This window comes from Stigmatopora nigra, chromosome 8, assembly GCF_051989575.1.
Source record: "Stigmatopora nigra isolate UIUO_SnigA chromosome 8, RoL_Snig_1.1, whole genome shotgun sequence".
In the NCBI taxonomy this organism is placed as follows: Eukaryota; Metazoa; Chordata; class Actinopteri; order Syngnathiformes; family Syngnathidae; genus Stigmatopora; species Stigmatopora nigra.
The window spans coordinates 3,033,212-3,055,156 of record NC_135515.1 but is presented as its reverse complement, the minus strand read 5'-3'; the positions used below and the strand labels follow the sequence as shown (position 1 = coordinate 3,055,156).

The following is a 21,945-nucleotide window of genomic DNA, read 5'->3' as shown; positions in this document are numbered from 1 at the left end:
GATGTTGCGTGGGTAGTTTTCATGTAAGAAAAGCAGCTTGAATCAAAAAAAAAATATAATATATATATATGAATTGTAAAATTGAATTTGGTCTTCATAAAGACCAAATATTTTAAAACATGCCTCCTAAAAGCCTAAGATTAGTTCTAATAATTCTATTATCTAAAAAAACATTTAGATATAAAATAGGTAAACACTAATAATAAACAATTTAAAATTCTTAAAAAACATCATGGTGAGACTCCAGAATTATAAAATAATAATAATACAAAAATGTGAGCAACAAATAAATTTACATAATATTTATATACGAAAAAAGGAAATATTACAATTGAGTGGGGCATGTCAATCTATTTTTTTCTTTTTTTAAATGAAATATAAGATGAAAAAAATCTTACCTGGGAACACTGAGACAAAACATAACAAGTATAATAGACTTTGCATTTCCAATCCTTTTATGCCGTTAAAAGAGATCTTAAAAGTAGACTTTGAACAAATAAAAACTCTGTAATGTGACGAAAAGACAAACTAGATTACTAATTCAAACTGCTTTCACTGCGCTCCATCCTTTGCCCTCTGCGCTAGTGGGAGGTGGCGCGCGTCTCTGACGTCACGGTCAGCACCGATAGCTTTAGCACCATGGCTAGCTCCATCACCTTCTCCCAGACAGACCTAATAAAAACACTTTTTATTCCGGGAAAGATAAACTCGTCCAGTGGGTGACAATCCGTTCCTGTTATTTTGTTTACTTACTGCACGTGTGCATCCTATTCTCATCTTGATGTTTTCCAAGGTAATTATGACTTATTCTGGATATTTTGTCTTCATATGTGTAATCCAATTGGTAAAATTAATAAATATGATAGATATTCTGTTTTTGTGGATTAAAAAAAGTGTTCAATTGCAAAACAAAAACAGTTATTTTCTTTTTTTAAAGGAAATAAGTGTAAAAATTAACACACAATAAGTGATGCATTCCAAAATAGTATGGAATTGTATTTGTAGAGTCAAAAAAATGAATCAGTCATATCAGTCTATCTAATCCTATATTTCAATGATCACAGGTGCAGTGCAAAATATTATCTTCAGAGGTCTATGTTAGTCCGCATCTCCTTCACAGCGTGTGCGGCGGGTACCGTCTGCTTGCCGCTGATTGGCCTCATCATCTGTATTGTCATCTCCGCTCTCTATCATTATAAGGACTCTACAAGAACACATTGCCAGGTAGGAAGAAATTAGCTATTTAAAGCAATTTAAGAAAATAACATGTATTTTCCAGGTTGAAAACTACCTGCCGTCCATCAGCGCTTCTATCGGCTTGTGCCCCGAGTGTCACATTTGGCGAATCTGTATTGGCCTGCATTCTGCACCCAGATTTATTGTGGCATACAGTTACTTCAAATTCTACAAACTCTGCTTTGCCAATCGGGGAACTGAGACCACTTTGGCTTACATCAACTTGGGCTTTGCCATCATTGAGACCCTCGGCCTTCTGATGCTGACTTACGTGTCATCCACTGACATCTATTGTGAGTACCTGGCGGTCTCTGCATTCTTCTGAGTATAAGCTAAGTGTAATATTTGTATGTCCCTTCATTTTAGCTCTCCATGAGGTGGGCTTCATCCTCTTCGCTCTGGGCTCATTTATCCACATGGTGATAACGTGCCATTTATGGAAGGCCATTAAGAGTTATTCGGTTAATCCAGCGGTAAGCGACCGTAGTATTTTGTTGATAGTTTTGTTTTTGTTATACCTATTCCTTTTTTTCTCCTAGGATGCCAAATCCCATCTCTGGAAAGTACGTTTGTTCCTGCTCAATTTGTGCTTCAGTGTTTTTGCTGGGTTCTTTTATATCCAGCACAACTTATATTGTGAAGTAGGGAGTAAGTATGACGTTTCTAAGGATTTAGTAATGCCTTGAAAGCATCCATAATGAAGATTTCATTCTATTCACCCACTTTTATAACAGTATACATCACTTTTTTTCCTTATCCTTAATCTCCAGAGAAGTTGATGACTATGATGATCCATAATTCCATTTTTTTCCAACAGGTTACACATTGTTTGCCCTGTTTGAGTACCTCATTGTCTTCTCCAACATGGGTTTCCACTTTACGGCAGTGTGGGATTTCCGGAGCCATGGCATAATCATTGCTTGCGGTCTGTAAATTGACTTAGAGAGACTCGCTGAAGGACTAAGCGAAGGCACCAAAGACCCGATTGGGGACGAAAAAATTGTGGCAATGTATCAAACTTGACTTACTGTATAGGTGTTCATAGATCTACTTTAGAAGGAGTTAACCTTCCATGAGTCATCTTCTTTTTTACAGGGCACTGACAAAGCTTACAAATTATGTAAAGGATGTATCTATCAAACAAAATAAAAATGTGTGTGCTTTCTTTATTTTACATAAACCTATTTTCTAAAATGTAGTAACTTTACTGCAGGAAAAAATTCTAGAATAGAAAGGAGTTTAGAGGAGCATTCTGACATAAGATGGCTGCATGTTATGTACATTTCTCCCTCTCAATTTTTAGACCTCTCGCTTTTATCTGTTAACTCTTCCAAACATTAGATGGCAACCATCCTCCCTTTGCAAAGACGAGGCAACATTAATGAGCGTAGAAGAAGAGCCACTTTCCTCCACTCCTGTCTTCACAATCTGCGGCTCTTCTCGGTTCGGCCAGTGGGTGGGCACTTATTCGCTGCGCCCGGGGGGAAAGACCCATAGAAATATTTGCCAAGCCTTTTGGTGCATTTTTAAAAATAATATTCGTCGCGATGATCATCTACAAATAAGACCAACTTGAACGCCGCTTCTTTGTTCATGACACGTAAGTTTAGTCCACCGTTGACTGGGCGCTACGTTGTTGATGTGCTGAAATGTAGTAGCTAAAAGACCACCGCAGGACTCGACCCAAATGTCAATCGTACCATCAGACGTCAATCCGATGGCTTATAATAGTTGACGCTAACTCGTAACAATCCAGATCGTGAGATTTCAAGCATTAAAATGTCAATTTTGAGTTGATCTCTACGTTGTAAACGCAAGCTAGCTTCAACTCTGCAACCGCGTTACACAAAGTTAAAACCGGTAGCATTTGTGTGTTAAAATGTCATCCGCAGATCATATTTTTACAAAGAAAATCAAATATGTGCATTAACTTGGTGGACATTTGAATAATGCAAATATAATATTATTTATCATGCTTTTAAGAAAAGGAATCAACGCATTTAAAGGATTTGATCAGTAGTAGATCATTCCAATAGTTTTCCTCCAATTGGTTAAATGACATTAAATTGAATTAACGTTGTTTATCATTCTGATGGTCTCAAAAGTGTCAATTTTTACTTCATCACTGCTGCCTCCTCATCATCTGACACTTGACAGCAATTCTGCAACTAGAGCACATGTCTTTTGCTGTTATCACTATTTTTTTGGTGGATAAGATGAAAGCATTTGGCAGTTTTTGGGGGAAAAACACTCAAAAATAATCATTAACAGCCCTTGCAAAAGGCTCCTTGCAAAATAACCCAGATAAAGCAGGTATAAAAGATAAAGTACTGGGGAAAATGCATATAAAACATCATTTTTTTTACATCATTAATTGTCTAAAATGTGACTATTTCCTTCCAAGGATGATGCCTTCAAATGACCTTTAATTTAATCTTCAGCATCTTAATATGCACTCTGAAGAAGAAATACAGGTTTCTAAGACACATTAATTAAACTAGCGACTTTACGGCTGAGTAAATATTAACTTTTATTTCTTTTCTAGTCCCCAGCTTGAAATAATACTTCTCCGAAAACAATCCAAATAATTAAATCTAACTCAATTCTTCCAATAATATTAATTCCTTTCTCTTCTCTTTGCAGCACTGGAAAAAATGGTAACCCTTTGGATCTTTTTCTTGTGTCTTATTGGCCAAAATCGAGCTGAAAAATCCAGTTCGTCCCCGAATGACTCTACTGATAATGGAATATCAGGTAAGCAGAGTTGCACAGGAATGGAGAATTTTCCCCCAAAAATGTCCAAATAAGGGTGTTAACTGCTGTACGACTTTGAATGGCGCAGCTGGACTCAAACTCTGCGTGAGTCTCTCTATATGTAGCCATGCTAGGAATAGTCCAAGCCGGCTCGCATTCTCCGGCAAGCATCAAAATGCTTAGTCAGACAGGAAGCAAATTGCCTTAATGGCCACTGGGCTGTTTATTATTGCAAAAGTTACACTTACCCATGAATTACTTAACACTCGCCATGTAATGCACACCTGGGGTATGTAATCTAAGCGATATGGGTGTAACTTTTCATCGTCATGCCAACTTCACTATCAGAGAGGCGGAGCTTGTCTTAATCTATTTTTAGATTTTACAAAATGATTTGTTGAACTAAAAACTGGAAAAATTGATCAAAAAATGACAATTATTGATTTAAAAGAGGGAAAATCAGGAAATGTAATATACATATATACTCTTTATTTTAATTTGATCCTAAAACAGAAAGTCAGCACTCATGTTTTACTTTCTTGGGCCGCACAAAATGATGCGGCGGGCCAGATTTGGCCCACGGGCCGCCACTTTGACACCAATGGCATAAATCATCTTTTTCTTCATTTTTTTAATTAATTCAATGCCCAATTACTCCTTAAAGTTTTGTTCATTCATTTTCTGAACTGCTTATTCTCATGAGGTTCGCAGGGGGTGCTGGAGCCAATTTTGGGCACCTTGAATTGGTGGCCAGCCCAATCCTTAAAGCTGATTTGCATATTAAGTAAAAAAGCCAGTATGTTTCTGACTTATTATAGTATTTTTTATTGGTGAAACACAGTTTTTAATTGATTATTTTTTAAAGTGACAGATATATAGTAGCTATCTTCCCAGACTATGGATTTGGAAATGTAAGGCATGTAGTTAACTTGCGTAATAGGAGCTTCTAAAAAAGCAGACTGACTGGTTTGTAAATCTCTTATCCGCACATCAAGAGGTTTGCAAGGCAAATGCCTTTGTGTGGATGAAGTTAGTGTTTAGACAAAGATTAGATGGAAATGCTTATGCGGCCCTGGCACAGTTGGTGGCTCGCGATGTCCTTGGAATGGAAGGTCTGTGGTTCAAAACCAGGCTACGGCATCTGGAAAAATAACAAATCGGCCAGACTATTTTAGATATAACATTTAGTTTTTTTTTATATACAATTGGATTAAAAGAACTGGATTAAAAGCCCTGAATATTCAGGTTTTTTATAGATCTAAAACAATGTTTATTCTAATTAAAAAAAAAATATTTTTAGATTTTACAAAATGATATTTGAACTAAAAACAGAAAAAAATGATTAAAAAATGACAATTATTGATTTAAAAAGGGGAAAATCAGGAACTTTAATATACATCTATACTCTTTATTTTAATTTGATCCTAAAATAGAAAGTTGGCCTAATAATTTGCTTTCCCGGGCCAGATTTGGCCCCCGGGCCGCCACTTTGACACAGAGGTTCTTCTAATGACTTGTAACATCCTCATTGTGCTTTCTTTGTTTTCTTGTGTATCGAACAAATGCCTTAAAATGTAAAGAAAGAGGACAAAAAGCCACAGAATGTTAGGTGAACATGTAGCAATTTGAATTCTTGCTGCACAAGACCGTCACAAACAACGTTTCCTATATTCACTTTATCTGTAAAGAAGGAGGAAGCAGCTGAAAAAGGGGAAGATGGTCGTGACTCGATAAGCTCTTACTGAAAGATTGGCCAATTATGGAGCCAAGTCAGCATCTGTAATGTTAACGAATCAATGCCGAGATTTCAATTTCAAGACAATTTGAGGAACTTTATCCAGTTTTTCTATCCCACTCCCATTGTGACCTTTTCCGCATCCTAAAATGTGGTCTTTTTCAGATTTCTGTCGTATCGACAGACTGCTGTGTCAGGACGAGAACCCTTTTCTCACCTTCGAAGCCATCCGCAGTATCCACAAGCAAATGGATGATGACAAAAACGGCAATGTGGACGTGGCCGAGACAGACGGGGTAGGTGGCGGATTTTTTTTCAACCCTGTGGAATTTGATTCGTCATCAAATAATGAATGAGATCACTTCTCAGTCCGTAAAGGATTTTTCGTTTACAGTTTCTATGGCGTTTCACCTCTATTGGTTCTGTCAATCATTAACATAGTGTACACAAGGATGACCCACATTGCTAATATTACCTAGCGTCATAGAGCAGCTGTTCTATTTCTTCAACCTGCTGCTACATTGTGTCGGATCAGACGGATTTCCCACAGACTTTCTCTGACAGAACACAATTTGAAGTATAGTCTTTTTTCGAGGGTTGTCAATGTTGTTGTTGTTGATTAAATTAGATTACATTAGACAACTTTATTCATCCCATATTTGGGAAATTTCACTGTCTCAGTGGCAAGAGGGTGAGAATACAGACACAGAAAAAGACATTTTAGACATAAATAAATAGGTAATAAATAAGTAAATAAATAAACAACCAAACTAATGATTAAATAAATATATAAAGGAATAAATAAATAACTGTATATATAAATAAATGTATAAAGGAACAAATAAATAAATGTATATATAAATAAATATATAAAGGAATAAATAAATAACTGTATATATAAATAAATGTATAAAGGAACAAATAAATAAATGTATATATAAATAAATATATAAAGGAATAAATAAATATATATAGGAATAAATAAATATGAATAAATATATATAGGAATGAATACATAAAGAAATATGAATAAATATATATAGGAATAAAAAAAATAAATACATATGTAAATAAGCAAATACACAGGTAAATAAACAAATAAATACATTTGTAAATATATCGATAAATAAGCCTGATGATTAAACAATAAGGAAGTCTGGAGTAAAGTATTGATGACGTTGTCATTAGCAATGAGCATTTTTTTTAATCTTAAATATTTTTTTATTATTATAAAGTGCATGTTGATTGACCTTTTTTTTTATATATAGTTGTACTGAACATTTTCTGCAACTCCATCCCATTAAGTACAGGAAATACCCCAGTGTTCCTTTTCATGCATGCCATAATTGTGTAATTGTGGTTGACCGCTCTTTTCTCATGTCAATTTTTCACCCTTCCCCACGTGTCTATCCGTCTCATCCCGTTTCCAAAGCAGCCTTCCGTCAAGTACTAATCTGAACATTTCTCTCTGCAGTTTCTAAGAGAGGATCTAAACTACCATGACCCCAAGGCCAAGCACAATACCTTCCATGGGGATGACCAGTTCATTAGCGTGGAAGATCTTTGGAACGCCTGGAAGGGCTCTGAAGGTACTGCCTTCCTTTTTGGACACATACTATTGCTCTCTAAATGGAAAAAAAACTTCATGGGATTTTACTTAGTCTTTGCTTAATCCCTTGATGTCTTTCATGGCGAAATCTGAACCATCTGGAAATGTGAAATAAGGCTATGCTTCCTTCTAATACAGCACAGAGGGGGGAAAAAAGCCATATTCTGCTTTGAACGCATTTTCCGAATGATATGGGTCAACTTATCCTTTACTTTTTAAAAGTTACAAACCTAATTTGTAGGTTTCAATGGTGTCATTTACACCACTATGAGGCATCTTCTCATTTTGCAACTAATGCCTGAGGACTGAGTTGACAAGTTTCTCTAGTTTATAAAAAAGAATGCTGTCCTATGCGTGTCTAATACGTGCCTCAAACTCTTAAACTGGTTTATTTTTTTTCCATACCTTCTTCTTTATGAAGCACAGTTTCAATACTAAAGTGACTACTACCAATGCAACAATGACGTTGTGGTTAAGGTTGCATGTGGTTTGGTTTTATCATGTTGCAAAATGCATGGTGTTCTTTTTTTAGAACTTGTTATACCTTCTTTTGTTCAAAATTTGTATAGTTTACATGACATTTTAATATTTCTTAATACATTCCTTTTTACTTTACTTTGTACTTTATACTTTTTACTTTAATGATGAGTATGTTAATACTTAAGTACTTTTTTTCTGTTTATGTTTCATATGAACTGTTAACGGATGCACTTTTTTATATGTATCGTATCTTGTGCTGACCCCGCCCATCTGTCAAATTTTTAAAGTCAATGTGACCCCCGCCCGGGCCAAAAAGTTTGCCCACCCCTGATCTAAAAGTATCTTTTAACCAAGTTACCATTACCATATACCAACATGCATCATCTCCCTTATGCAAATATGCATTAAAAGACATACACTCTTATATATCAATAACAAATATGCTCATATTTGTCTTCGGAAAACGATTATGAGTCAACATAAAAACTAAATTCTGGGCATATTTAGTCTTAATTAAAAGAAAAAGTGCTTTACCACCATCTTGTGGCATTACCAAGAAAATAGCAACCCTTTTAAGCGGGTGTAAATTTGCCCTATTTTTGACTGCTCTCAGTTTTCGTCCCATTTGGGAATACATGTCGCTATAGACGCCATTTTGGCTCACACAAGTGACTAATCTACGGCTCTAGCAGGCTGCCACTTGACCTTCTCGCTCACTTGGTACTGGTCAAGGTGCTCTATCTGTAGCCATGTCGAGTTAAGAGCAGCCCACTTGACGACATGCTTTATCAAGCCAGTCAACACAATAGTCTCTTGTGGTTTTTTTTCTCGTGTTATCTCGCCATGGTGTCTTTCACGCCATTTCTGCCGGATGCCTTTTCTCACACACTCGTAGTCTACTCTCACACAATGACTTTGCGCCAGCAGCTGTGGAGCTAGTTAGGTCACCCACTCCCATTTCAATCTCCTTCACTGTTATGACATTGGATAGTTCTTTTGGGACTGCAGCCCGGATGCAAATGTTACGAGTGGTTGTTGGCTGCAATGCAAAGTAAACCTTGACTTCTTATCCAACTAGAAAGTTAGCCAAGTACTAAAGTGTAAAAGCTCTATTTAAAACGCTATATTTATTGTAAGATCAAGTACAGTTTGAGGGCTAAATTTAAGAAAATAACGATTTGCAGTGAATCAAAACAGCATGCACACAAGTAACGTATTTGTCTCCAAATGTTTAAAAACGTTTATATTTTTTTCCACCCGAATTTTGATAAATGAATATTATTTGCAACTATGTCGTTTTTCTGGATTAGTAGTGTTTCTGGTTGTTTCACACAAAATAGGCCAAAAGTTTAATAATTATTTGCAGTATCAATAGGATTTACTGATTTAGGAATCGTTGTCATGTCATGTTATATACATACCATTAAATGAGATGATTTCTGAATTCTTAGCTAAAATATTGCTTTCTTCATCCTTGCTATTCTCAGTGTATAACTGGACAGTGGACGAGGTGGTGGAATGGCTCATCACTTATGTGGAGCTGCCACAGTACATGGAGGCCTTCCGAAAGATGAGCTTTAACGGTAGCTCCATGCCCAGGTGAGGCCCTTGTCGGGTTTCGTTGGAAACTGCGCCATATTTTTTACGTTCAGACGTTGAGAGGGCAGGGAACAGCATACATATTTGTTTCTGTCTCAGGTTGGCTGTGAAGAACACCACTCTGACACACTCCATCCTCAAGATTCTGGACCGCAGCCACATTCAAAAGCTGCAACTCAAATCTCTGGACACTGTGCTGTTTGGCGCACCACTCAGTAAGTGGGATTACCATATTTTCTTGCATATACACTTTGCGACCCTTCATTTCAAAATAGAGGAAAGATAAACAGAGAAAAAAAATGATAAACAAGATTTGTTTTGACATCTATGAATGAAATTCAAGTAAAAAAAACGTATCTAGCATAAAACGTGAAAATACTGCCGCCATTGCTCGCTCACGGCGCCCCCACCTTACTCTAGTTAAACGTGCTCTGACTGGCCAGACATGAGTATATACTTGTTAATCAAAGGTCTCAGATTAGAATTGTATTTCATCCTGTATTTGGGAAATATCCTTGGTTGCGGTAGCTAGACAGACACACAAGACATTGTAGAACTAGTTAAAAAGACTGGAGCCACACATAGGAAATCCACAAGGTAGGGTTGATCATTAAACTATCAGGCCAGATAACTGCCTAATGTGTGCTATTATTGCATCTAGAGACTCTGACATTAATAAGCTTTAAACACAAATTGTAATGCTTGTCAATTTTTCTCAACCAATTACAGCAGAACCTCAAACGTCAGCAGCCCAAATCATGTAGAAAATCCTTTTAATACGCCACTATATTCCTCCATTTAGTAACTCAATTCCCATGGCTTATTTCCTAAAAATATTAAATGTACATGTTCCGGAATTTTACAGAAAACATTCCACACATTTGTAACCCAACTGTAACTAAAATGTTAATCTTACAATTGCACTTTTAACCCTGAAATGAAGGGAAATAAATACCCTTTTATCTCTTCAAAAGTGCTTTTATTCCCTGTTAGAAAAATCACTAGATACAGTATAACAATATGAACACATTTATAAACACGCTTATCCCACCATATAATCTGCCCAAGCATAACCAGCTGGGGACACGCCTTCATGACGCCAGTCGGCCTACTTTGTTGACCCGTTGCTCTGCGTAGCGGGCACGGCATGCGAGCGGAATCTGCGCGTGGCATGTGTCACCGCGGGCGTCCGAACCCGGGAAAGAAGACGCCAGCCAGCCAGTGAGCAAGCGAGGCCTGGTTTTGACAGCCTCTCCAAGCATTGGGAGCCCACCGTGGCTCCCTCGCAAATGGGGCAGGCAGCATTTTAAGACACGCTCACAATGAGGCACATCCTCATTAAAGCAGGCTTACACAATTCAGCATGCCCATTTCAAGTGCATCTGCTGCGTGGCCGTGGTTACACCGTGGTAGATTTTGTACTCGTTGCTAGCGTGGGGTGTCATGTAGACTCGGTTCAGTGGATTTGAATCCTTAGACAAATGTGGCCTATTGTGGGGATTTCCGTGTATTTATTTTTAAAAAGGGACAAGACATGTTAAGGAACATATAGAGGGAAATATGCAAGATTATTGGTAAAAGGCTAATTTACATCTTTAGTTTTGTGTTTTTAGTAACTAGTCCGTCATAAAATTACTTTATAACTATTTGAAAAGTTTAAAGTCTGAACATGGTTCAATTTCTCTTTTTATAAATATCTAGTAAATATCCTATTGTATATTTAATTATTGGATAATTTATTTTATAAGTATCTTTTTTAATTAATAATTGTAGATTTTTTGTGTACATTTTTAGTTTACTTCTTTTATATATAAAAAAGGACAAAAATATGTAAATATTCATAATTTGGTCATATTAAATGAATAATAACGGGAAAACATGTTTTAGCAATTTTTATTAAAATAATAGTAAATAAATACCTACCTAAATCCCAACTTCCCAATTTCAATGCACATTTGCACAAAAAATATCAAACCAAGACAACTATTACAATGTATAACAGGTAATTTACATATAATTTAAGATGAAAGGCAGACTCATTACAATAATAATCAGTAATGAATTCAACTATCCAACTTGCCTTTCATTCTGAGTGACTCATGCGCAAAAAAAAAATCTGCAAAAAACACTGTCAGTCTTTATAGCAAGTTGGAACCTGATCTGAGGTCTCACCCACATTTTTCTATTCTATCAGTACTTTGCACATTGAATCACCACTGCTTATAATCGTCCTTTTATGGTATTTGTTCAGTGTATGAAAAAAAATGGAGTCCATAGCATTTTGGTTTGTGTTTCCCACAGGGAATCGACACAACCACCTGAAGGACTTCATGTTGGTGGTATCCATTGTCATTGGAATGGGTGGTTGCTGGTTCGCTTACATCCAAAACCGCTACTCTAAGGACCACATGAAGAAGATGATGAAGGACTTGGAAGGCCTGCAGAAGGCCGAACAAAGTCTTCATGACATGCAACAAAAGTCAGTCCATGTTTTCTTCTTTGATTCCTCATATTTTTACATTGAAGCCCATCGATTACATATAAAAAAAAAAATCTGAATAAGCCGTTTGGGTCAGCAAAGATTGCCATCACAGTGTAAATGATTGAAGCGCCTATTTTTGAGGTTGTTAATACGAGAAGGAATGCTCACACTGTGCCTTTGAGCTATCTCTTCATGTTCCTTTTAAGGATTTGCTCGCCATTCATCTAACATAGCATTCCATTTAAGATTTGTCCAATGGATGAGATCCACATGATGTGAAATTTGAACATTTATTATTAGATATATTAGCTTTTAGGGCTTTGACGCTGTTAACCAACCCAATGGTCTTTGAAAGTAAGCAAACAAGATGTCCTTGAATTTCGCCTTGAAATGCAGGCATAGTCACAACTTGGTTTCCCTTCCTACTTGGAGTTCTAGCTCTCAGATTATAATCCCTGACCCAATTCATACCACATTATAGTAGACCACAAGATAGAAAGATAGTCTTTTTTGTTGTCCTTGACCTGGAAAGACCAAAATTGGGAAAAACTGACCATTTTTTACTGAGCAAATTTCTAGTCAATGGTCTGTTGTACTCTAAACTTTGACTTGATTTAAACTAGTGCTCCAACCAAGGGAATTTTACAGTTAGCTAAGGAAGCATAGCTTTAATATGTCCTTTACTTTTCCTGATCCCTTCCGTCAGCTGCTTTCTTTCCATAGCCTCAAGCCCAATGGCCACTTGATACCGCCGCCTCCCTGTTGGTAGGGGCTGAGAAGGCTGGATTTCCTGGGAGCCTTTTAGAGCGCCGTTTGACCGCTGGACTCTCTGATTCACTTTAGAGAGACTAGGTGTTAAGCATGATAGTTTAAAAACGGCCAAGGACTGTCCACAAGGACGGCGTCCAATGAGTCGTAAAAACAGAACAGTAGCAAGAAAGTATGGCGAATCAATTTTCTTGGGAAAGGTTCCACCACGTTTAGTTGGAATCGCCATTGTACAGTAGAGGTCAGCCTCCATTTTCCATCTGGATCAACTTTCATTCCCACACAAGCCTTCCTTTGGGGAAATGCTGCTACTCAGTGACTGGGGACAGTATTACATCTGTTTCCCCCCCTAAAAAAACCTGAAGTACATTGTGCACTATTATGGTTTGCCCCCCGGAACGAAATCATCATCTGCGCGTGTCTAAGCACTTGGTAATTAAGTCACGGTTGATAAAGCCCTCCTCTTTTGTAAAGTCATGCTCAGGTCTATAAATAGGAGTGCTCTATACAAACTCACAGACACATGTGCTGGTGATACACAAGAATTGAGTAACACTCTGTGCTGGTCTATAATTGCACGCCAACAGCTGTTCTAGGCTTCTTAACCCGGCAGCTGAATGGAGAGTTCAGTAGTGCTGGTCAATGATGCTTTCTGGTGGTGCACGACAAAAGTCTTGACATATATAGTATTTTCTCGCATATAAGCCGTATTTTTTCACATAAACCGTATTTTCTCGCATCTAAACTCTATTTTCTCGCATCTAAACCATATTTTCTCCGACATAAGCCGTAATTTCTCCCATATAAACTGTATTTTCTTGCATATAAGCCATATTTTCTTGCATATGAGGCATAATTTCTCGCATATAAGCCGTATTTTCTCACATAAGCCGTATTTTCTCAGACATAAGCTGTGTTTTCTCGCATATAAACTATTTTCTTGCATATAAACTGTAAAAATAGAAATGATAGTAATTCCCATTGTACAAGGATGCTGAACCCCATTTTGGATTGACACTGAATACAGTCTTGAGTTCTTCCAACAACACTGCGAATAATAACAGGTTTTTGTTTTGCTTGCAGGCTACAGATCGCCCAAGAGGAGCATCGCTCGGTGGAGGTCGAGAAGGTCAACCTTGAGCAGAAGCTGAGGGACGAGATCAGCACAGCAAAACAGGAAGCCCAGCGGCTAAGGGAGCTGCGCGAGGGCACCGAGAATGAACTCAGTCGACAGAAGTATGCCGAAGAAGAGCTTGAGCAGGTATTAAAAGCTTAATCCAGTATGAAAAATGCGTATTGTAATGTACCTTTAGTTACATCAGACCCTCATTGGCTGTACAGTAGTTGAAAAACATTCAAACTGGCAATAAAGCTCCAGCGCAACAGACATTAAAAGTACAGAGGAATACAAAAATACTCACTGGCATATATTCTTCATCCTCTGCAAATAACAAGTAATATTACTAAGTATTTGAGAGCATCTTCTGGTTCAAGCGATCTGCTTTGGTTTTGTGAGGGCAAACACGATGTACAAAGCCATATAGAAATACTCAAAGGCATAGATTCTTCATCCTCTGCAAAGAACGAGTAATATTACTGATTATTTGAGACTATTTTCAACATTTATTCTCGTCCGTAGGTGCGCATGGCTCTAAAGAAAGCGGAGAAGGAGCTGGAGTCACGAAGTTGCTGGGCCCCTCCAGAATCGCTTCAGAAGTGGCTGCAGCTCACTCACGAGGTGGAGGTTCAGTATTACAACATCAAAAAGCAGAATGCCGAACGACAACTCCTGGTGGCCAAAGAAGGGGTACGATATATCGTTCGATTGCATTTGAAATCAACTGCGAGTTACCTGTGATAGATATCCAATCCTTTTGGCTTGGTTTCCACAGGCTGAGAAAATCAAGAAAAAGAGGACCACTCTTTTTGGGACATTCCATGTAGCGCACAGCTCGTCCCTGGATGACGTGGACCACAAAATTCTAGCAGCAAAGTAAGTAGAAATACAACAGTATATTGTATTATATTAAATTTCCTGATTTTCCCCCTTTTAAATCTATAATTGTCATTTTTCATCCTTTTTTTTCTATTTTTAGTTCAAAAATAATTTTGTAAAATCTAAAAATATATTTCAAACAGCTAAAATAAACATTGTTTTAGATCTATAAAAAAACTGAATATTCAGGGATTTTAATGCAGTTCTTTTAATCCATTTATAAAAAAAAAAATCTAAATATTATATGAAAAATGTGTTGAATGCTAGAATTTGAGTCATGACAGTTTCCTATTTTGTTTAAATGCTCATTTTAAGAGCCAGTAACACATTTTAAAGACTTTTTTACCTGCTAGAATCGAACAAGGAACCTAATATGCCAACTAAATCCCCATTTGTAATCTATCATCCACTTCAGACAAGCACTGGGCGAAGTGACGGCCGCCCTACGCGAGCGCCTCCACCGCTGGTATCAGATCGAACAACTTACCGGCTTCACGGTGGTCAACAACCCCGGCCTACCGTCACTGGCGTCGGCCCTCAACCTGGACCCCACTTTCATGGGGGGCCGAGCCACGCCACAGCACTTTATCGTATCCGACGACATGGACGACCTGGACGAGGACATCTTACCCGCCGTGCTGCAATGTAAGAGTTCGTCCGAGTCGCTTGGCTCGTCGGCGGGAAGTAGCAAACGATACTTTAAGCCCCCCAAGACCCTCCTGGGGAAGTCTAAACATCAGAACTCGTGACCATTTGGTGATGGGGGGGGTGTTTTCCTCATTTCATATATTTCTGTACATTTGTCCTTTTTGTGTAAAATTCACAAATCTGCCATTAATCCCTCCTGCATGAAAGTGTGTGGATTGCGCACATACTTTTTTTGTGAAAAAAAAGATGCTTTCTTACTAAAAAAGTGTTTTGTGATGAGTTTGCAGAAAATGTGTGTTCATTTTGCCATTTTTGATACTTAAAATAGGGCAAATTTGGACACTGGGAGCTTCCCAGTTCATTTTTTTGGTGGATTTTTGGACCATTTGTCTTTGATTCATTGGCTTTTTCTGGGTGTTTTGGTTCCATTCATCATTCTAAAAAACAACATGCATGTTTCTAACATTTTTTGATAGATTTTTAGGTAAGATAGAGACTTTGGGGGCTTTTAGTTTGCGTTTGGTGGACTGAGAATGACATTTAAATGTGTTTTTTTTGGTCCAGGTGGAGTATTTTTTTGCATTTTGGTCTAGAAAGAATAGAGGAACAGGTTTATAGGTTAGATGGGGAAGGAGTTTGGTTGGAAAATTGTGGATTAATGCAAAGGATCGGCTTTAAAATAATATATTTTTAATTTTTTTAAAAGAAAAGAAAGCAGGAAAAACGTTCAGAACAACTTAGCTTTTTTCACCCTATTTATAATTAAGAATTAAGGCTATTTATAATAATTCCTGAAGCTACATCAACAAATTTTGAACAAAATATGGAAAAAAACCCTGTTTGTACTCCCAAAACCGAATTAACACCATTTTTAGTTTTGCATCAAAGTCCCACCGAGGATTTGACTTCAAGCGTAAGTCTTCTCATCAGCATTAATTGCACTTGCTATCTCACTCCCTTTTCTTCACGTTCACATCACACCGGCACCCCCTTCTTCACGTTTCCTCGCCGTCTTGCACCGTCACCACCGCAGACGGCACTCGGCTGTTGGAGCGACGAGCCAGTGACTTGTGGTCCGGATGCTCCGATTGTCAACCCATATGGAAAAATCTCGGTTGGCCATTTCTTAATTAACCCTCGACCTTTAAATAGTATCCCGCCCTCCGTGAAAGCCACCCCACAACCTGACAAATCATCACTTTAGTATTATTATTTTCTTTATTCCTCCCCATTTCTCTAATTTACACCCGAATTATTCTGATTTTAATCTTGTCAGCACCTAGCTCACCCTTTACTTCTTATTGAAACTTCATATCTACTGTCAAAGGCAGCTTTTACCACCTTTTGTTGTTTAATTGATTCAAGCAAATGACTGCATTATACTCCATTTTTGTTCATTATTACAACTTCCAAGATTACTATCAAATTAATCATTAACTATATAGTCATATACTCATTTTATAAAGATGCTTTTTCCAATTAAATACAATTCTTTTAGCCTCTGAACAGGAGCAAATTTCTATTTTCTAGTTATATTTTGAATGGACCAGAATAAGAGATTTGCAAACAGCCATTTTAATATATTGCAAGAATATACCTACTAAATTATAAGTTTAATTCTGCAATAAAATACTCAAGATTTATCAACCCCACAACCAAAATTAATTCACCCCCCAGATTGGTTCCAAATAAATCCCAAGATTATACCCATCAAATTCATGCAAATTTTGGAGAAATACGTTGTTCAAAAGGTGGCAAATGATGTCTTTCACAGAGTAAAATTATTGTTGTTTTCTACCATGAGATGGTTAATCTGCAGTGAACTCCAGTAAAATTGTGGGATTATATTTGCAGATGTTCATAGGTAGAGAAATAGTGATTTCAATGGCTAAGCAATTGGATACTATACTCCCTTTTGTTTTCTAATACTACAAAAACGATTATAACTATTATTAATTATGGACTATTTTTCCTTTTGGTCCTTCCACCAATTTGTTGGAGTTCACTGTGATAGCACCTGACATTTAAATCCCATTTTTTTCCATGTTAAAAGAGGAAAAGATACCACAAATATTGGGATTTTATGTCAAAATATTTCCACATTCTAATACCCATTTTCTCATTTGACATTTTCCAAACCAACAAATAAATCCCAATATATTTCTGGTCTCTTTTCACCCATAACGCGATTAGCGACTGCTTCCAAACTCTGCCATTTTGTGCCCACAGCTCCCAGCATGATGTCCCTGCGTCAACGCCACATGGATCCTCACCTGGGTCTGAGCTCGCAGAGGTTGGTAGAGGGTTCCCCGCTGGAGGGTCAGCAGGGGGAGGGATCCTCGCATCCAGGTTCCCGGTCTAGGAACGCCTTCCGAGAGTCTCGCAGCCAGTCTTTCGGACACCTGGAGACTTTGTGTCCACCCATGCTGTCTTCGGCCGTTTCCCATCCCGCCATCTACTGTAGCTCGAGCTCCAATCCACCACATTCCTCCTCCTCTTCCTCCGGCCCTCATTCCTTCCACGTTTATCACCCTTCCTTTCAGCCTTTGGACCCAATTCCGGACCTCACCTTCTCCGACGTCTCGGAAGGGCAATCGGAGCGTAGGGACAGTTTCGGGTATCTATTTGACAGGGCATGCGTGTGTGACCGCTAACCATGGCCGCGGCTACAAATATTGGATTAAGTGGAACCTAAAAATGCCCTAAAAACAACAACAACCACAACAAAAAATATGATAAAACCTGGATTTCAAATGAAAAATGTTCAAAAATCACCAACTAAGTGGAGAACATAATTTATACGTACAAGTATTGCAAATTGGACACATTTCAAGATTTTCCACAATTTTGCCAAAAAAGGCAGTCTTGTTTTGATTCCATTCTTCCAAATTTTCACATTAACCCCATTTGCATTTTCATCCCCCCTCCAACCTCGTCATCCTGCCTGAAAACTACATTTTTCCCGTATTTTATAAGTTTTTTGATCATTTCAAATTGTGTACGCCATATAACAACCTTGGTATGGGAAAAATTATCTTGTAAAAAGTAAGAGTTTTTGTAAAACTGATCTCATTTTACCCATTTCAGCTTTAATTCATATCATCTCGGCCAATCTAGCGCGTCAGCAAGCAATGTACCCATCAGTCAATCTGTCAGCGTCTCATAATATAATAATAATATATAATATATGGCGACATCTACAGAATCTTGAATTTAGTGCATACTAATTGGGCACCCCATCCACTTTTGGAGGAAATTTTCAACCTAAGTCCGCCCTATGTGAACAAATATTTTTACCTAATAAGTGGAATTGCAATCATTAATAAGGGTAGCAATTGTCCGAGGTTGACCGGTGTGAAACTAACACATTTTGCACGTTTGTACAGAGTGTAGTGTAGTCCTAGTGTGTAACTACATTTGTATATTTCCCCATTTTTTAATGTAATTTTCCATTTCTCACACAGGGACCTGAACCGCTCAGACTCGGACTCGTCACTCTCCTTATCTCAAGCGAGCGACCGTCTCTCGGCGTTTGGCTCCAAAGGCCTTTTGATGAAGCCCACCTCTCTCCTGCACGGTTTACCTAACGGGGGGAACCGGGTTCACGAATACAGCGGAGTCGAGTACACGCCCGAAAGCCCCATCCTCATGAAGAAAGTAACGCCGCCGTCGCATCAGCACGAGGGGCCGGCGGCGGACGCCCACAGCCCCACCGAATCCACCCGCTCCCTCAGCTCCACCGAGCCGGACACCCCCTCGCCCACCTGGGCCGCGGGGCTTAAAGGTAACTCCCGTATCCCGCAGTTGTCGGCCAAGAAGAGCCCCCTGGAGGAGGACAGCGGGTCCACGGGCGAGGACACGGATTCCACGGCCGGACGCAAGAAACACACCTTCAAGATTTTCAAGAAGCAGAAGAAATGAAGGTGACTTGACCTTTTGGGGTTCTTTGTTTGTCCGGATGGCCCTCCATGTTTTTTTGAGAGCGTTTACATCTTTTAGGAGAAAACGGCTGCTTATGATAAAAAAATGGAAATGTGGTTTTTGGGTGAAATTCCAAGACTGAATTGGATTCACTAGGATGCAACTAACACTGAAAAATATTGAGTTATTGAATTAAATAATTGCTTAAACTCTACAGCACATGGTGTCCAAGTGGCGGATGGGGGCCAAATCTGGTCCGCCACATCATTTTGTGTGGCCCGAGTATGTAAATTATGAGTGACGTTCTGTTTTAGGATCAAATTCAAATGAAAATTATAGATGTAAATTATATTTCCTGATTTTCCCCTTTTTAAATCAATAATTGCAATTTTTTATCCATTTTTTGTGTTTTTAGGTCAAAAAGCATTTCATAAAATCTAAAAAATAAATATATACAAATATTTTCGGTTTCTCACCTTAATATTGAATAAAATTAAAAAACAACAAACAAAAGATTAGTAGATGTTTTCCTTTACTATAAAAAATGTTTTTTGGATCACTAATCCAGCCCTTAAATTGCAAAAGTCTATAAAATATTTGATCCAGTCCCAATCGGCTCAACTGTAAACAACAACAGTGCATTCGACGGTTTTGGAATTTCACAACAAAAGCTTCCCATTTCTCATTTTTTGTGGGCAGTACGTATTTGTGGTGGGGGTGCAATGTAAAGATTTATTTATTCTCTGCCAGTCTCTAAGGGAAACACTTATTGTGTTTTTCTGCGCATGCCTTTTGGTTGAATGTTGATATTATTTATTCATCTCAACGACTAGGCCTCACTTGGTCAGGATTTTTTTTCCCTTTGACACAGACTATGTGGCCCGATGTCAAAATGTATTTGGCTGTAGTCTAAAAAAAAAAAAAGTGCACAAACGCTCCTGTTTTTTGAAGAAAATGGATTTGTTGTTGTTGGAGAATAGTGTTACCCAAAAATATCATTGGATTTTGACACCCTTTTTACCCTTTGTTTACTGTCAGTATGAGTTAGCCTGATTGCTACAATATACATGTCACTCCCCTTATTAATGATTGCAATTCCCCTCATTAATTGATAATAAACCATACAAATGCAAATCCACATATTTACTTACATCAGGCGCACTTAATAGTCTAAAATGCTCTCCAAAGTCGACATGGTGCCCAATCAGTATGCACTAAATTCAAGATTCTGTTGATGTCACTGTATGTATGATAAATTGACTTTTTGGGTACATTGCTTGCTGACACGCTATATTTATATAGTGAAAAAAGGGCATAACAATATTAGCAATTGATGATGACATTTTTGTCTGCTACTAGTGATCGATACAACCCAAAATAGAGCCAAAATGGGTTAAAAGAGATCCTTTTTGACCAAAAAACAACATTTTTGGCTCATATAAAAGTTCTTGAACAGCATACACAATTTAAAATGATCAAAAAATTATAAAATATGGGAAAAACGTACAAGTTGATAAGTATGTAAAAAAAAAAACAACAACATATACAATACGATACTTTTTGAATTGTCCCAAATAAATGGTAAGGAGTAGGCTACATTTTTAAGTTATCATTTTAAACCAAAGGCCATCTATTTAAGTTGGATGATTATTATTATTTTTTAAAACCAATGTGGAAAATGAGGTGTTGGGGCTTTATAATATCTGTAAATAGGGTGTCGGTCATAGATGATGATGTCTTGGGTGCTGGAAAAGGGCTAAACGTAAACAATATGGTACCAAACCTTGACCCCCTACATTAAAGTGCCAAATCTCAAAAAAAGGGTTCTAAGCAAAAAAATCTATGGTCCTGTTGTATGTTTACATTTGTCAAGGAGCCTTTCTGACTATGCATCTGTAGTTGCAACTTTTAGTCCAAACACAAAAGACAATCGGCCGAGTTGGCTTTTGAAGATTTTTACATGGCTACTTACTTTTCCTTTTTTTTTATTTGGCAAATAATTGATGTCTTTTGCCCTATATTGTAAAAAAAAATCCTGAATAGTTGGTGATGCATGATTTCTTCTAGAAAAACGTTTGGGCTTTGATTCATGAAACTCAAAGCGCGTATTTGTACAAAGACAACGTTAACTTTTGCATATTCCGTGATGGTCTTTTATGGCACACTTGCATGAAAGCAATAAACTATTTTAAACAAACCATGTTTTTTTGTGTGTTTTTTTTTGTCTTTCCCCCCAATTTTTAATGTATTTTCATGCTTTTTTATGCATTATGTATTAAATTTGGTACTATATATAAGTTTTACTAAATAAGAACCTTGTCTTCGAAAATGGAACCAATCTTTCCTCCAGGCTTTGCTGTTTATTTTGATTTTTACAGTCCTTACGTTGGTCGTTTTACTAGTTGTTGGTCTCACGGGTTTTTGACAAAAATACTTTATAGCTTAATAAAAAAAGGATAGAAAATAGATGTTCGGTTTCTTTAAACTGAACTTAAAGCGATTTTTTAAATTTTTTAATTTTTTTTAAAAACCTGGCTTGACATTTTTGGAAATTACATTAAAAAAACAACCGTATTTTGAGAAAAGTTTGACCTATGCAGCCAAGTTCGAAAGTGGGGCAGAAAGACTAATGAAATAAAAGACGTATCTCTATTTCACTTCCCTGATGAGTGTGCAGTTAGATTAACTGTGCGCTATTTGGGTCTCATGCATTTGTC

At 37.5% G+C, this 21,945-nt stretch overlaps 2 protein-coding genes across 6 annotated transcripts; both read left to right on the top strand.

The window, feature by feature from the left end:
* The first annotated feature begins 620 nt into the window (after window positions 1–620).
* LOC144201020 (acyltransferase PGAP2-like) lies at window positions 621–2,411 on the top strand. 2 transcript variants are annotated; one of them, XR_013327246.1, is made up of 7 exons: window positions 621–793; window positions 1,065–1,224; window positions 1,280–1,529; window positions 1,603–1,709; window positions 1,776–1,884; window positions 2,054–2,246; window positions 2,332–2,405. XR_013327246.1 is itself a non-coding variant. In XM_077723452.1 (6 exons), exons 2-6 carry the CDS (start codon window positions 1,096–1,098, stop codon window positions 2,167–2,169), a joined length of 711 nt encoding a protein of 236 aa, XP_077579578.1. In that variant the 5' UTR covers window positions 621–793; window positions 1,065–1,095; the 3' UTR covers window positions 2,170–2,411. The 2 variants fall into 2 exon arrangements, 1 of the variants encoding a protein (XP_077579578.1); XM_077723452.1 differs by having other exon boundaries at window positions 2,054–2,411.
* Window positions 2,412–2,615: 204 nt separating this feature from the next.
* On the top strand, window positions 2,616–21,425 carry LOC144200550 (stromal interaction molecule 1-like). 4 transcript variants are annotated; one of them, XM_077722776.1, is made up of 14 exons: window positions 2,616–2,836; window positions 3,880–3,990; window positions 5,891–6,021; window positions 7,200–7,314; window positions 9,302–9,413; window positions 9,513–9,628; window positions 11,715–11,892; window positions 13,747–13,924; window positions 14,303–14,470; window positions 14,556–14,656; window positions 15,075–15,304; window positions 16,341–16,421; window positions 17,537–17,924; window positions 18,772–21,425. In XM_077722776.1, the coding sequence occupies exons 1-14, from the start codon at window positions 2,830–2,832 to the stop codon at window positions 19,226–19,228; spliced, it is 2,373 nt and encodes a 790-aa protein (XP_077578902.1). In that variant the 5' UTR covers window positions 2,616–2,829; the 3' UTR covers window positions 19,229–21,425. The 4 variants fall into 4 exon arrangements, with proteins under 4 accessions (XP_077578902.1, XP_077578903.1, XP_077578904.1 ...); XM_077722778.1 differs by having other exon boundaries at window positions 2,618–2,836; window positions 17,537–17,600; XM_077722777.1 differs by lacking the exon at window positions 16,341–16,421 and having other exon boundaries at window positions 2,617–2,836.
* Window positions 21,426–21,945: the final 520 nt, after the last annotated feature.